This window comes from Pelophylax lessonae, assembly GCF_965119305.1.
Source record: "Pelophylax lessonae genome assembly, chromosome: 6".
Classification (NCBI taxonomy): Eukaryota; Metazoa; Chordata; class Amphibia; order Anura; family Ranidae; genus Pelophylax; species Pelophylax lessonae.
Window position 1 is genome coordinate 43,707,081 of NC_138773.1, and position 16,829 is coordinate 43,723,909.

The 16,829-nt window shown below is 44.3% G+C and overlaps 1 protein-coding gene across 2 annotated transcripts in view; it reads left to right on the forward strand.

Annotated features, from left to right (window-relative positions):
* Window positions 1-16,829, forward strand: part of CCDC78 (coiled-coil domain containing 78) — a 136,978-nt gene that overhangs the window by 118,322 nt on the left and 1,827 nt on the right. For both annotated transcript variants that reach the window (XM_082262303.1, XM_082262302.1), the window contains exons 3-13: window positions 501-587; window positions 682-861; window positions 1,608-1,766; window positions 2,407-2,457; window positions 4,389-4,477; window positions 6,737-6,815; window positions 9,815-9,940; window positions 10,166-10,374; window positions 12,235-12,409; window positions 14,897-14,931; window positions 15,229-15,304. In XM_082262303.1, coding sequence (XP_082118429.1) covers window positions 501-587; window positions 682-861; window positions 1,608-1,766; window positions 2,407-2,457; window positions 4,389-4,477; window positions 6,737-6,815; window positions 9,815-9,940; window positions 10,166-10,374; window positions 12,235-12,409; window positions 14,897-14,931; window positions 15,229-15,304 — 1,266 coding nt within the window. The remainder of the gene's footprint in view (window positions 1-500; window positions 588-681; window positions 862-1,607; window positions 1,767-2,406; window positions 2,458-4,388; window positions 4,478-6,736; window positions 6,816-9,814; window positions 9,941-10,165; window positions 10,375-12,234; window positions 12,410-14,896; window positions 14,932-15,228; window positions 15,305-16,829) is intronic.

Consider the following 16,829-nt stretch of genomic DNA (forward strand, 5'->3'; position numbering starts at 1 on the left):
CCTCAAGGGCTGGATAAAGATAAGCAAAGGGCTGCAGTTTGGAGACTGCTGGGTTAGAACATTGGTCGGTTTTATCGCTGTCCATATTTTAATGTCTTGATGACCCCTCATTTATTTTACTGGTGTGACAGTGAGTGGAAATCTGCCCAGTGGAGTCAGAAGTTCTATTTCGACTCTACCAAAGTAACAAAAAAAAAATCTGGCTTGAGTTGGGCTTTAAAAATAATTTGCTCTGGGTAATTGAACAATTTTAGCCACCATTTATTGATTCAGACCTCCCATTCAGGGTTATCTTGAAATTAAGGGTTAGTTTTGGAGTGAATTTAGGGGTTGGGTTTAGACTGAGGTTTAGGATATATTTTTGGGGAGCAGTAATGTTGGCTTTAAAATGTGATAAATAATTTGCAGCCAAAACCAATAGCTATAAAACAACCATGTCCATTATGGTGCAGATTTTTTTTGACTCTCCATCATCTTCCAACACATGTTCTTTTTCGTAGATTTCAAAGGAGCTGATTGAACTTCAGATAGAGACCAACAAAATAAGGGAACATTATGAGGCCGAAACCTTTGAACTTAAGAACACGGTAAGCTGCTTTTTAAATGCATAATGGCAAGGACACTTAAGTCCCTTTCAGCTTCCACTTTAAAGTATTTGTGATGTTTTGATGTCTCCTCTAGGTCCTGGCACTGGAGAACCGGCTTATGACTCTGGAGCTTCAGAAGGAGAAGTTGACTGGTGAGTACGAGGCTGTGAAGGAACGTCTACATTCAGTTGAGATCAACCGCAAGGAGCTGGCTGATGAGTACATAGTCCTGAAGAGCAACTACCTGGCCCTGAGCAAGGAGCATGAAAGAGAGGTGAGAAGACTTTTGTAGGGAAAAACATGGAGTATGGAATGCACTACCAAAATTGACAAAGAACCGCTAATTCATTTCCATCTTCTTTTTCTGGCAATACAATGTCTTAGTCTATAAGGAAAGAAGAACTATGGAAAACAAGGGTATTGTTTAAAAAAAAAAAATCTGATATTCTTGAATACAACCAATTAACACCTGTATTTGAAAATTTGGTATTGGTACCCTGCCTTTTTGATACCGTGCATTGCGTGTACAAGAGTTAAGCAGGAAGAATAGTCACACATAAGACTAAACTTCACATTTTTGCCTCTGGTACATGAAGGTTGGAGTTGCAACACAACAGCACCATAATCTCCACATATTTCCCACAGAAAGTTCTTGTGAAATGATAATGGATACATCTTTTTCATATTGGACTTTTATACACAAACACTGCTAAATGGAAACCTGTCATGAGAGAATCAGGAAGGCTGCTAGTTGACTGGCTCTCATTCTGTTCATTGCTTCTTGAGATTCTGACTTGGATCAAGTAAAAAAAAAAAAAGAAAATAGGAATTGGGAACAATCATTACCAGCAGAATGCTCAAAAATTAATAATTCCAGACACAATTCAATTTCAGATGGAGTCCAGCAATTCATGATTCAGTCGTCTGGATTCAGTAAACTCAAAAAGGATTGGATCCCTTGGGTTAGGGTTTTGCCTTTGCTGTATTGTGTTGGTTAAGACTACATGTCTATTCCTACAGGTGGCCAAAAATGATGAGTTGAGTATGGAGCTCTTGAGCTTGGCTAAGAGAGGAAATGAGGAGAACTACTCCCAGTCTCGGGCTCTTGTCAATGAGGCCACCGCAGAGCTGGAGAGGGTTCGGGAAATGGTGGACCGCCTGTCGGCACGTAAGATCAAGGTACAGGAACCAGAGTCTGGTATAGTACATAATAGTTAGTCATGCCCAGTTCACAGTGAAACTACTTTATTTTTTTATATACTGGCAAAGAGATTTCACTTAAAGTAAGTGCAAATCCTTCAAACAAACGTCTTTTATTTGTTCTCTTTTGGTCTTTTAAAGCTGAATATGGCATAGTTATGACATAGTTACGACATAGTTTATGACATAGTTACCTTGGTCCAGCTTGGACAAATGTAAGTGTACATATATATTATCAGTGGGACTTCCCTGGAAGCAGAGAATATCCACAATAATGTTCGCTACCATAGAGTTTGCTGCTGTCTTCCAGGTCCCATGCCAAGCAGCTGCCCTGCTGCACAGTGAACACAGGGGGGCACTTGTTCTGCACGGCACCATGCACAGAACGCCTTGTATTTTTCTCAAAGAAAGCAAGGTATCCTCTGATTGGCCCTGCTCTCTCAACCTGAACCAATTATCCTTACATTGGTTCAAGCCAGAACTATGCAAAAATAACCTGGAATTCAGCTTTATTGATGAAAAAATGTAATATACTATAGATATACTATATGAATATATTATGGGAATGTTTTTAGATATGTATAATTTACTGTTTTAATTTTTTTTTTTTTTTTTTTAGCCAGAAGAACTTGTTGCCTCTGAACATGAAAGGAGAAAACTTGAGAGAAGTGTAAGTTGGGAATTCCCACTGATTCTCTACTGTGAATGAATAATCTTGTAATATGATAATGTGTAGAAGGACCAGGAATCAGGGAAAATGGTGACAGTATAGGCAAGCAACAAGTAAGCCATTTCTTTACTATTTTATACTACATGGCTTGGCCAAAATAAAAAAGTTGCCACCAAAAAAAGGTCACACACGTTGGACCGCCTTCAGCTTTGATTACGGCACGCTTTCGCTGCGTTGTTTCCATAAGCTTCTGCAATGTCACAAGATTTATTTCCGTCCAGTGTTGCATTCATTTTTCACCAAGATCTTGTATTGACGATGGGAGAGTCGGACCACTGCGCAAAGCCTTCTCCAGCACATCCCAAAGATTATCAATAGGGTGAAGTTCTGGACTCTGTGGTGGCCAATCCATGTGAGACAATAATGTCTCATACTCCCTGAACCACTCTTTCACAATTTGAGCCCGATGAATCCTGGCATTGTCATCTTGGAATATGCCCGTGCCATCAGGGAAGAAAAAAATCCATTGATGGAATAACCTGGTCATTCAGTATATTCAGGTAGTCAGCTGACCTCATTCTTTAGGCACATGCAGTGGATATCCAATAGGATAGATACTGCATGCTTAGTTTAGTTAGTTGCTTAGTTAATTCCAGGTGGCGACTTTTTTTTTTTTTTTGGGCCACGCAGTGTATATTGTTTTACTATATTATATACTTTTATACTGACCAGGTAGATTTATTTTACTGCAAAGAAGAACCATAGACCAATGGAAATGTAGGATTTAATTTTAAATACTGAAAACACCAAACGGGCAATTTTCCATGCAGTCAAAGTCCTAAAATGGGGGATCAGCTAATATGGAAACCCGATGATCGACTGTCACAGTGATCACGATATTGGAAGGCCATCTCACAAGCTTCGAATACTTACTTTGTGACCTGGAGCTGTCAGGTGAAGCGCGGTCATGATGTTGGGGGTGTCCGATTGAGCACTAAACAGTGATGTATATATAATATATCGGCCTTTCTCAACCTTTTCAACACAGAGGAACCCTTGAAATAAAAATTTCTGGTCTCGGAAGATCCCTGCTAAAATTAAAAATCTACAACTCATGACACATTAGTGTGACAGTCAGTGGGAAGAATGCTCCTTACGCTGATCATCATTGGGAAAAATTACCTACTTACAGATAGCTAAAAGGAAAAATGGTGTCATTGGAAAATTATCTGAGAGGTAGAAATTGCCCATTGCTCAAGAAACCTCTAGCAACCTCAGGAGGAACCCTGGCTGAGAAACCCTGTAATATATGGCGGTACGGACTAAGGCCAACCTCCATCCTGCCATATTTACAGTATTTGTGTAAGGCTAACAGGAAGGTGATAAAATAGAGGTAGGACCTAAAGTGTATGTTACCCTAAATTTTTTTTTCCTATATGTGTATTTTTTAAAACAGCCTCCTTTCATGTACGTCTTCCATTTGAGTACCTGGTTGACCCTGCAAGTCACCTTTTTTCTCTAAACTGACCACACAAAGTACAGAAGCTGATCTGTTCTTGTGTGGTCCCCACCACCCTGATCCCTGTCCTGAAAACTCCCCGGACACGTCACATGTCTCAGGAGACTGTTGTGCCATTTAGAAAGCGTAGTGTCTCATGGATACGCAGTGTGAAGCCGGCTGTGAAACATCAGCAAGTCAGTGTTGGCTTCCCATAAGCAAGATGGCAGTGACGGGGAACCAAGCACTGGCAAAGAATCAGCCTGGGGGATGACAGTGCTGGATCCTTGGACAGGTAAGTGTCTGTATATTAAAAGTCAGCAGCTACAGTATTTGTAGTTGCTGAATTTTATTTTTTTGTGTAACTGACCGCAGCTACCTTTTAAGACAGCTCAATTTCGTTACCATTACCCCAATGATTATTTTATTACAGCTTTTCGGGAATCAAGACGAAATCAAGGAAGAGCTTGAGAGCATGAAGAAGATCCACAATACTCAGCAACAGAAGCTTGAGGAAAGAGTGTAAGTCTTATTTGTGAACGTACGAGTTTTATCAAGGCCCTTATGGAATAGTACAGGCAAATGATATTACGTATATTATCCAGCCAGCTGAATCCAGTCACACTACTAAGGTTGGGTACAAAGGCAGTGTAAGGTGATCAATCCCTAAGCTGACTATACATGTGACAATTTGGTGGAGCGGTAAATGTTCCTTATCGTATTTCTCTTCAGGGCACTCACCTAGTACCTCCTTTCCTCCAGCTGACACCTGTCCACTGACTACACTACCCTGGAGTGGTCCCCTTCTTGGGCAGACCTTTAGGCAAGATCCTCTGTACTCACCATACTGCTTTCCATATTCTTGCAGTGCCTTGACTCCTTCAGTCAGCTCTACTGGACCCCTGGGCTCAGCTCTACACCTCTGGTTCGCCAGGCCGACTGCCTGTGACCACACATAAACCAATTCAGAAGAGGAGGTAGCCGCCACCCTCCTTCTGGGACTCTGCTTCCTGCCAAAGACCCCCTGCACATGTGCCCCCTGGCTTTTTATACCACACCCCACAATGCACCGAGACAGCCATCTGTGCCAATCCCTGGGGCTGTATCAAAGCCTGTGTCCTCATTGGCCAGGTTTCCTCCACTGTCCAATGTGCCTCCCCATTGGAGACCATATGAATCACACACTGGGCACATTGAGCAGACCTAACTCACAGATTCTGCTCCCTGTTAAACAGAGTGAAATATAGAATTTACCCGCTGCTCCTCTGATAGGCAGACAGAGCCAAAAACTACACTCACTCTCTAGCACCTACCTAGGAGGGTGCTACATATGTTTTTAAAGAAGTTGCAAAGCAGTCAAAAAACTATACCTCTGCATTCAACGTAGCTCATGCTCTCTGCTATTGGAGTACTCTCATTCTGATTCAACAGAGGGCATGTCTGACCACGACAGAGAGACCACTGCTTCTACACAGAGAGCAAGAGTACTTCTCTGTGTACCCCCTTGAGGACAGCTGGATTTTTACACTTAGTCAATAACCAATCCAGGGGTATGTGGTTGTTTTGTTTTTATTGTATAAATTAGTGATGGGAGAAAGGAAGAGTGGGATACTCCAGATTAACTATGCACAAAGTTTGGAGGACATGTATCTGTTGGTACAGCCAGCCTGTTGATCCACCTTGCCACTTAGATGGATTTTTGGATTAAGTCTCTTTCCAGATGACTTGATGAACTAAAGATATCTTCAGGACACTTTCCTAGTATCCTCTTTCTTGACCACTGACACCCGTTCACTGACTACTCTACTCTGGGGTGGCCCCCCTCAGGTCAGGCCCCTAGACACAATCCCCTGTACTCACAATACTGTTTTTCTAGGGTCTCCAGTGTCTCCCCCTTAGTCAGCTTTCCTGGACCTCTGGGTTTAGCTCCGTTCCTCTGGCCCTCAGGACGACCTCCTGATGCTATGTGCCACTGCTACAGAGGAGGAGGCAGCCGCCACCCTCCCTTCGGGACTCTGCTCACCAGCCAAAGACCTTGCAGCACATGTGCTCCTGGCTTTTATACAGTATCCCCGAATGTACCAGGACAACCTGTCCCTGCCAAACACCAGGACTGTATCAAAGGCTATGTATCCATTGGTCAGGTTTCCTCCCACTGTCCAACAGGCCTCCCTATTGGATCAGTGTGAAACACTCTCTAGACTCAATGAATCACATACTGAGCACACTGAGCAGACCTAACTCACAGATCCTGCTCTCTGCTAGACAGAAAGCAATATAGATTTCCCTGCTGCTCCTCTGATAGGCAGACAGAGCCAAAAACGATACTCTCTCACTAGCACCTACCTAGGAGGGTGCTTCATATGTAATATGCTGGCAGAGGACGGCCTTTTCTACTCAGGCTAAGGCTGCTTTCTAAAGACAATAAAATGTTTGGCATAACTGTTCCACTTGCCCTATGAATATGCAATTACCAGCTCTACAACACAGCATGAGAGGGCTGCAGTATTCAACTGACCCACATAAAGTGTAACCCGGCCCCTTATATCCCAGAAGGCCCCAGTGTAGTGGCACAGCCTGCAAAAAAATATCTCTACATTTCAACGTGGCCAACAAATATCACATTGGTGTTAACTGGATTTCATTGGCGTGACTACAAGATTTGCTAGCCATTGGTTGTAATTGTTATACTCATCAGACTAGTTTCTTTGATAACTCATGTATTAAACACAAATTCGCCTATACATATATATTAAGGTAACTCTACCAATCCACCAACAGGGTAGCGATGGGTAAGGAGCTACAGGAAGCAAAAAGGGCAATCCGCAACACCCAGCACAAGATGGCCGAACAGTCAGCGGTAAGGGTTCTGTCTTAAATGCAAGAAACATACCTTCTGAGACCCAGTCTGTATGGAGAATATGTCAGCTTGTTGGCTTGATAATATTAATAGGCAGTTTAACTCAACAACAGCATTATAAAAAGGATTTGTTTAGAAAGCCAGCACTGGTTCACCTTCAGCCACCTGTCACTGCCACATCCCTAATTGAAATACTAGAAAGAATGAAAAGTGGCAATGTCCGTATCTACCCATAAGTCACAACTGTGAAGAAGAGTATACAGACATAAAACCACAATAATGGGACTTTGAAGGCAGTGGCATACGTGGCAAGAGTAGATAATGTAAACAAAGCAGTTGAAAGATAAGTAATTAGAACCAAGAGATGCAGTAATAGGGTCACCAGGGTCCTACATGTTTCGCCAACATAGTGGGCTTCTTCAGGGACCAATGATAGTTGTGACCAGTTTAATGGTTCAATGATTCAAACTCTAAGTATGCATCCGTTGACAGCGACAGGGGTCCTAGTATGTACATATAGCCAAAGGGGCAACCCAGCCCAAGTCATAATCTGATGAGGGATATAGTATCCTCAACGTATGGCAGATATTGGACCGGGCTAAGGTCGACAGCAGACCGAATATACCAAAGAAGAGACAAGGAGAATAAAAAATTCTCATGACTCAAAGGGAATTTATTTCATTGTGACAGTCGGCATAGCGGGAGGACCACAGCGTCCGGTAGTCGTGTCCCCGGACTAGGACCCCTGTCCCTGTCAATGGATGCATACTAGAGAGTTTGCCGTATGCCACTGCCTTCAAAGTCCCATTATTGTGGTTTTATGTCTGTATACTCTTCTTCACAGTTGTGAACTTATGGGTAAATACGGACATTGTCACTTTTCATTCTTTCTAACAGCATTATAGAGCAGTTTAAGACAATTCTGAGATCATTGACAAGTGCACATCTGACATTCTAAGCTCCGTCATTCTGCTTTTGCACATCTATTTACTCATATGGGAAGAGAAGAGAGTTGACACAGACCCTTACTCTGCTCTATGCACCAAGAGGATGTTGGAAGCTTATTTTAAGAGATCTGTTGGGGCGTTAAAGGAGTTGTAAAGTCAGAAGGTTTTATTATCCTAATGCATTCAATGCATTTAGATAAAAAAAACCTTCTGTGTCTAACAGACTCCCCAGCACCCCCTAATACTTACCTGAGTCCCATCTCTATCCAGTGATGTCCACAAGTCCCTCAGCCATCCGGGACTCTCCCTCATTATTGGCTGAGACACAGCCGCGGTGCCATTCAATCAGTACAATGTGACAGAACACAAACATAGATATTAAAACGTCTGATATCTCACAGTAGTAACAATAAAGTACCACAAGGTCTCATAGCCTAATATACCTTGTGGTACTTTATTGTTACTACTATGAGATATCAGACGTTTTAATGTCTATGTTTATGTTCTGTCACATTGTACTGATTGAATTTTTCTCCTTACCTATAGCGGTGAGATGCTCCTGAAGAATGGGCATCGCGAAACATATTGAGCTAACACCCAATCTACCACTACCCAGTAGGGATCGGCCGATTATCGGCAAGGCCGATATATCAAGGGCTAATATTGACTTTTGCCGATATATCTGTATCGGCCCTGGAACTGGCCGATATTGCCGATATTCCAAATATTGCTCATGTAAGGGTAAAATGATGTCACATAGCATAATTCCGTTTACAAATGTTATTGAATATGCCACTCACATATGTACAAATTAAAGATATAAGCAATGAAGTGATGTCATGACATCACTTCCGGGTATTGGCGCCAGATTAAAAAAAAATGACAGCATTCAAAACAGCCAAACTTGGCGTTTTGAATGCTTTTAAGTGCAGAGGAGGGGTTTGGGGTCTTTTAGACCCCCCCCCCCCCCAGATCCCTCCACAAGAGTACCTGTCAAGTAATAAAAAATAAATAAATAAAGTAAACATTCTTAAACGTACGAAAATATCGGCCAATATCGGCCGATACCGATATGCATTGGCAAAAATATCGGTATCGGTAATGGCAACGAAAAACTGATATCGGTCGATCACTACTACCCAGTACCACAGCCATGCCGACATCCTCTGAGGGGTTTTTTGGTATTTATCATTATCCCCCTAGGGAACTTGGTTATGTGACCGTAGTTACTATTAAGGCTTATGATTTTACATTTTGTTCATGTGCCAATTCATGTTTTTTAAAAATTGTCTTTTTTGTATCAATAAATGTTGATATTTTTTCTATGTACGTGCCTATAAAGTCCGTATTTTTCCACATATATTTCCAATACTAATAAAAGAGTACAAGTCACTCATAGGGCCCTTTCACACGGGCGATCCGATCAGATCTGCCTGTCAGTTTTTTAGGCGGATCTGATCAGATCCTCCGTGCAGCTCTATGGGGCAGCGGATGTCAGCGGAGACACCTCCGCTGACACCCGCTGCCATCCGTATCCGATCCTATCCGTGAAATCCGGACGGATGGAAACCCTATTTTTACACCCGTTCAGGGATCGGATCGGATTGGATGAGAGCGGACAGGCGGTCCGCTCTCATCCGATCCCCCATAGAGTGCAGCGGGAGCTGTGACAACTCCCTCTCCGCAATGCAAACGGAGACGGAGCTGTCATCCGCCGGCTGAGCGGGGATCGGCAGATCGATCCCTGCTGAGCAGCACAGATCCGCCTACGGAGGCGGACCGTGTGAAAGAGCCCGTACAATGGATATAGCCAACTTATTAATATTATACAGGATTTATATAGCGCCAACAGTTTACTCTGATTCCCTAACATTGTAAAGTGCTGCACAAACATATTTTATAAATATATACAGTACACACAAGAAGGCTCCCTTGCTGTGACTGGATGAATGGCACCTTCGTTGACCATTGGTAGATCCAAGGAGGGACCTTAATCTACATAACGTGGACATCAGTGGTGATGATCGATCATATATATTGTTTCCTCTCCAGGTTCTCCTGACATCCCAGAGCCAGACGAGGGAATCCGAGGCAGAAAACTCACGTCTCCAGCTGCAGCTTAAAGAACTGAATGAGGAATATCGATCCCGTCTCAATCGTTACATCCAGGACCTGGCTGTAAGTATCTGCCTTAAGGTGACCATTAGCATTGCAACCTGGTTGTACAACCTATATATAACTGCCTTTTGATGTACAGGTTTTCTTTGGGATACAGTCCAGTATAGACATTTTTTCTTGGTTTTCATTTAATATGATAATACTCAAATCCCAAATCCCATACCCCTCATTTTTAGGAGACACACAATACTGGAACTGATAAAAAATTTTTTGTCCCGTCTGTAGGAATACGTGGATGGGAATCTGAGAAACGGTACATCCGGTAGACCCCAGCTGGAGCCCGCTCGGTTGAAGCAGTATGTGGACAGCATGCTAAGTGACATGAAAGCCTCACACAGATCTAGAGAGGAGCAGCTCGCCAGCGCCGCCCGACAGTACAAAAAGAGGATGCAGAATCTGGTCAAAAAACACGAGAGTCTCCTCATTGCCTATCGGTGAGAGGGGATGATGAGCAATCAGAAACATCGGGATACTTTTACAATATAGATGAGGACCAATGGCTCCATTAATGTCTCGTGGACCACACTATTATAACAGCGCTAGGTCGTGTGGTCTGTAGTTGCAGACTCTCTTTTCTCTCACCCCTCTCTCTCTCACCCCTCCCTTCTCTCTCACCCCTCCCTTCTCTCTCACCCCTCTCTCTCTCTCTCTCTCTCTCTCTCTCACCCCTCCCTTCTCTCTCAGCCCTCTCTCTTCCACCCCCTCTCGCTCTCTCCCACCTCCTCTCTCTCTCACACCTCCTCTCTCTCTCACCTCTCCTCTCTCCCACCCTCTCTCGCTCTCTACCAACTCCTCTCTCTCTCTCTCACCCCCTCTCCCTCTTCCACCCCCCTCCCTCTCCCATCCCCCTCTCCCTCTTTCACCCCTCTCTCTCTCCCACCCACTCTCTCTCTCCCATCCCCCTCTCCCTCTTTCACCTCTCTCTCTCTCCCACCCACTCTCTCTCTCCCATCCCCCTCTCCCTCCTTCACCCCTCTCTCTCTCCCACCCCCCTCTCTCTCTCACCACCTTTTTTCTCTCCCACCCCCTTTCTCCCTCTCTCTCTCTCCCACTCCCTCTCACTCTCTCACCCCCCCTGTCTCACCCTCTCTCTCTCACCCCCCTCTCTCTCACCCCCCCCCCCTTTTTTTCACTCACCCCCACTCTCGTGAGATCTCAGGGGTTCATGCTGGGGCTTGTAGTCCTTCAATTCTTGGAAGGAGTCACATTCATTAAACAGGAAGGGGTGGGATAAATTTACTTAGGAAGGGGTCGCCCAATTTTAGTCTTGCCTAGGGCAGCACAAAGTCAAAATACACCACTGAAGCCTAGCACACACGGGCCAAATGTCAGGCATCAATAAAAACTGTCTGACATTCGGCCCGTGTGTACGGCAGCCAGTCCAACAGAAGCTGGCCGTTTGGCTGGCTTCTGTGAGCATGCTGGAAAACCCGCAGCCGACTGCCTCCTGATCAGCGCTCCCCTGTCAGAACACAAAAGCTCTGCAGTGGTGATCGCTGTACTAACGTTGGATCATTAGTACAGCGGCACCAACCTCACAAAATTAGGTGGATGGATCCCCCCACCATTTATTCTGACATTAGCACCCATCAGAATACGCTGATAAGCAACTGCCGTCAATGATCAAAGAACATTATCCAATATATTCCATCAATAGAAGTCAATCAAACAATCAACTTCTGTACATCGTTTGGGAAGGATTCACACTGATTTCCTAGTTTCGATTAGTGTATGGCCAGTTTATCTCTGATGCCTATTGGATTATACAGTCATATTTATTTATTTATTTCAGGTTCTTATATAGCGCTGTAAATTTACGCAGCGCTTTACGTATACATTGCACATTCACATCAGTCCCTGCCCTCAAGGAGCTTACAATCTAAGGTCCCTAACTCACATTCATACATACATAGTAGGGGCAATTTTATACAGGATCCAATTAACCTACCAGCATGTCTTTGGACACCCTGTACAGCTGCTGTAACCAAAGGTTGTAAGTATAATGTCCATCCGACTGGATATCTATTTTTGTGACTTAAGTAGGGATTTAAACTGTGTCACTAAAGGAGTTATTTTGAGTTCCATTGTCTTCTCTTGCCCTGTCTGACCACATACTTCAGATCTCCCATGGGGCCTGTTTTGAGGTGCTACAAACAGCCTTCGAACAGAGACAACATATGGTGATGGAACAATAATCCTGGCTGAAATGGATGTAGACCATACTGTTAGATAAGTTCAGGAAGGGTCTTTTCCCATCCAACAGACAAATATACAGGTCCATTCTTCTCTTACAGCATGCAGAGGGAGCAGATCATGGCTCTAGGAAGCAGTGACGTGGACCCGGGACCTCCTGAGCACCATTTCTCAATCACTGACCCTGAGCTGCAAAGTCAGTCCGCGTTGGAATTAAGCAGACTGCGAGAGGACAAGGCTCGGCTGGAGAACGTGATCCAGGATTTAAAAGAGAAGGTCGGTCTGAGATGTTGTAGTCACGACCAACAAAATTAGCTTTTGACAAAGACTACTGTATACATTTTAGAATTGATTTTCTTTGTTATATTCAAGACTAAAACAATTGTCTTTATTTTTCTTTTGGGGTACCGAGGTGTGACAATTTTATTGCCAAAATGGACTGTAAAAAAATTTGTGCATGAGCATTGTCATGGTGGAGAATCCACTTGTCTGGGCAGAGTTACGGCCTTTTCCTCTGAACAGATTCCCATAATCTTTTCAGAATTTCCAAGTAACAATGTTGGTTGGCTGTTGTACCACGTTTTATGAACTTGTAGTGAACTATCTCCTTGTGATCAAAAAAAAACACACCAGCAGTGTAGGGTTTGCACTCTGTCCACATTTGCATCCGTCCTTTATGCTTTTGGCTGACCACTTCTTGAGCTATCGTAGACATATTCCCTTCCCTCCTTGAATCTCCTATGCCATTCAAAAACCATTGATTTCTTCACTGAATGTTCACCATGAGCCTGTTGCAACAAAACTAAAGTCTGCCAATTTTCAAGCAAAATTGAATTCACTGCTCCAGACTCCTGTTACTCATTTTCAGCCAACAGTGCAACACACAAGCAAGTGCAAGCTAAGACATGGCAGAACATGCTCTAGAGCAGTGATGGCAAACCTTGGCACCCCAGATGTTTTGGAACTACATTTCCCATGATACTCATGTACTCTGCAGTGTAGTTGAGCATCATGGGAAATGTAGTTCCAAAACATCTGGGGTGCCAAGGTTTGCCATCACTTCTCCGGAACAAATGGCTGCCTGACTCACCACCATAGGGCTACGCCATGGGCATTCTAGGAATTAAATAGTCACATCTTGTATATGCAGAGGTTTGTGTACACAGGCATACAGCTTTGCTGCATGCAGATCCACAACCATTCTTCATCATTTGTGTTGCCATTTGCATGCTTTCAGAGTACACAGACCTTTAGAGTCCATTCACACTGCCGGGACTTGGGAGGCGACTTAGGGGTCGCGGCAGTGTGAACCGGCTCTAATGGACTCATTTGCTGCTTGGGGCTAACTAGTAAAAATGAACAATGAGTAGCCAGTTTTGCCGCCACTGCTGATTACACACTACTGATCTTTACATCATCCCCTTAAAGTATATGTGAACTCTCACCTTGTAAAACAACCCATTCAGTTCAAAATGTAAATGAAAGGCAAAAAATTTGTGTATAGATATAAAAAAAAAAAAACATTATAAATACCTTTTTCTCCCCTTCTTTATTAGTGATCCCATACCCTCTCAGCTTCATACTGTACTTCTCAGCTGCATAAGGAGCTCAGAGAGCTGGAGAGAGAGAAACAGCAGCACACTGGTCTTCCCAGTGAATGGCTGTGCAGGGGAGGGGGTGTGTCAGGACAAGTGTGATCACTGGAGGACAGTAGGCTGACAGCCAGAAAACTGACTATGTGGTGTTCTCCTGCCTAGTGTGGTCAGTTTTTAATAGGAAAGCAGAAGGACTGGCAGCAACACCAGAGATTTCATACAAAAGAAGCAATGCAAAGAGATTAGGATACTTTCTCATACAAGTACATGGTACAGCAGTCACATATTTGGAATATGAAATGTTGGGTTTACATATTCTGTAATGAGTCATTCATTTGGCAGTGTTGCATGCAAAAAACAGTCATTCAGAATCGGGTGAGGTCATTCTGTACTTGAGTCACTGCCGAAAAAATGACTATTTGAGAGGAAAATGTATCTATTAGCAAGAGCATTCAGCTATGTGGAAAGCAGTAAGGCCACCGCACTAATGGTGTTGGAGTCCAGGGTGGTCTTTTATTAAATATTCAACAGAATAAGAAGGCTGACTAGTTTCAGGGAACATAGCCCCTTCATCAGGCCTTACATATTGTGCAGCTTCAGAAATGTCTGGACCAACAATAACTACTACATGAAGCCCCCTCTTATCTTATACATTATCTAATAAAGACCACATATCTTGATTTTTTTTTTGGTCTAGAGCCCTTTCTAATGTCATATTGCCTTCTGCAGCATATCCCCAACCACAAAATATATCCTGTCCCCACTCTCTGACCCTCAATTCCTCTATTAGGTCTGCAGTTTCTGATAGTCCTCTGAAGCAATACATATATTGAACATTATGTGCAGCCCTTTGGTGATGTCAGTAGCCCATTTAGTTCATAGGTTAACAACTCTTGGTCTAGAGTATTTGAAATATTGCACTTAATACCTAATACAGTGAGTAACACTTGTAGACAGCAGAGGGCGCACTAGAGGCTGTAAATGCTGGCCTTTTGCACAGTAGATAGTGTGACTAACCTGTAAAGCAGACTTAACAGAAATGCCTCCATACACAGATATGAAATGTCTCTGGAAAACCATTTCTATACAGTCATGGTCAAGTTCCTTTTTAAGAAATGTGTTTCTTGTATATCCTCAGTTTGGTAACTGTATAATATCTCCCTTACAGAGACGCATCAATGAAAATACAGCATCCAATCAAAAGTAAGTATTGCAGTCAAACTCTGGGATATATTTTTGTAAAAGTCTCCCATGAAGTTAAAAAGAAAAGCAGGTCTAGCTGCAAAACTCACATCATCTCCATTGCTGTCTCCTGCAGTAATTCATGTTCACCACAAGATGTCCTCAGTCTTCTGGGTTAAATGATGCCCAGCATCATACAGCAGTATCATGGGCACATCTCCCCACCACACAACAGTTTGACCACCACTGATATTGGGATAGGACAGATAAATAATTATGCACAGCAATACTAACAGATGTGTCTTCTTTCCTGCACAGACTACAAGGGCAGCTGGGTGAGGAGAACTGGGCAGAGATCAGGAAACAGCTGAGAGAATTCACACACAATACACAGGTCAGTACTATACATATGCTGACTATATGATCAATTAAAGGATCACTCTACTCAGAACTGGATATTTTAGTATTTAGTAGATACTGGACAGTTAAACCAGCAGACAGATTCTTCTAAAGACGGTATTGGTGGGGTCCCTGGGGTCAGTTACTATACCTTTACAACTGCCATGAAAATTATGAAGGGTTTCTGTCATCACAATATTGAGTTTTCAGGTCTACACACCTACTGTGTCCATTTTGGGGGGTTCCCACCATCCCTGTGCTGAGTTCCTGGGTCTATACATCTGCTGTGCCCATTATGAGGGGTTCCCACCATCTCTGTGCTAGGTTTCCAGGTCTGTACATCTGCTGTGCCCATTATGAGGGGTTCCCACCATCTTCGTGCTGAGTTTCCAGGTCTGTACACCTACTGTGCCCATTCTGAGGAGTTCCCAGGTCAGAACACCTGCTGCGCCCATTATGAAGTGTTCCTTTCATACATGTGCTAAGTTCTCAGGTCTGCACATCTGCTGTACCCATTATGAGCAGTGGTGTATTTTGGTTTTGAGCTGCCCTAGGCAAGACTAAAATTGGGCGCCCCCTCCCCCTCCTATGGAAATTTGCCCCACCCCTTCCTTTTTAACAGATGTGACTCCCTCCAAAATTGAAGGACTACAAGTCCCAGCAAGAACCCCTGAGATTTCACCGGGAGGGGGGTGAGAGAGAGAGAGGGGGTGGGTAAGGGAGGGTGAGGGAGGATGAGAGAGGGAGAAGGTGGTGGGAGAGAGAGAGAGTGTGTTGGAGGAGAGAGAGGGTGTTGGGGGAGAGAGAGAGAGGGTGTTGGGAGAGAGAGCGAGAGAGAGAGGGAGGGTGTTGGGAGATAAAGAGAGAGAGAGAGGGTGTTGGGAGAGAGAGAGAGTGTTGGGAGATAAAGAGAGAGAGGGGTGTTGGGAGATAGAGAGGGGGGAGAGAGAGGGGGGGGTGTTGGGAGAGAGAGAGAGAAAGGGTGTTGTGAGGTAGAGAGAGAGAGAGAGAGAGGGTGTTGGGCGATAGAGAGGGTGTTCGGAGGGAGAGAGGGGGATGAGAGAGAGGGAGAGAGAGAGAGAGAGGGGGATGAGAGAGAGGGGGGGGGATGAGAGAGAGGGGGATATGAGAGAGAGAGGGGGGATGAGAGAGAGAGAGAGAGAGAGAGAGAGAGGGGGGATGAGAGAGGGGGGATATGAGAGAGAGAGGGGGGATGAGAGAGAGAGAGGAGAGATGAGGGTGAGAGAGAGAGGGGGGGGGGTGAGAGAGAGGGAGGGAGGGGTGAGAGAGAGGGAGGGGGTAAGAGAGAGGGGGAATAGAGAGAGAGTGAGAGGTGAGAGAGAGGGGGTGGTGGGAGAGATGGGGGTGGGAGAGAGAGGAAGAGGGGGTGGGAGAGAGAAGAAGGGGGGGGGTGGGAGAAGGTGTGATGTCACTGATTGCTAGACGCCAGGCGGCTCTAGCAACCAGTGGCTAATGGAGTCTCAGATGGAGGCGAGGGTGGCTATTTTGCTGCCCCCCTG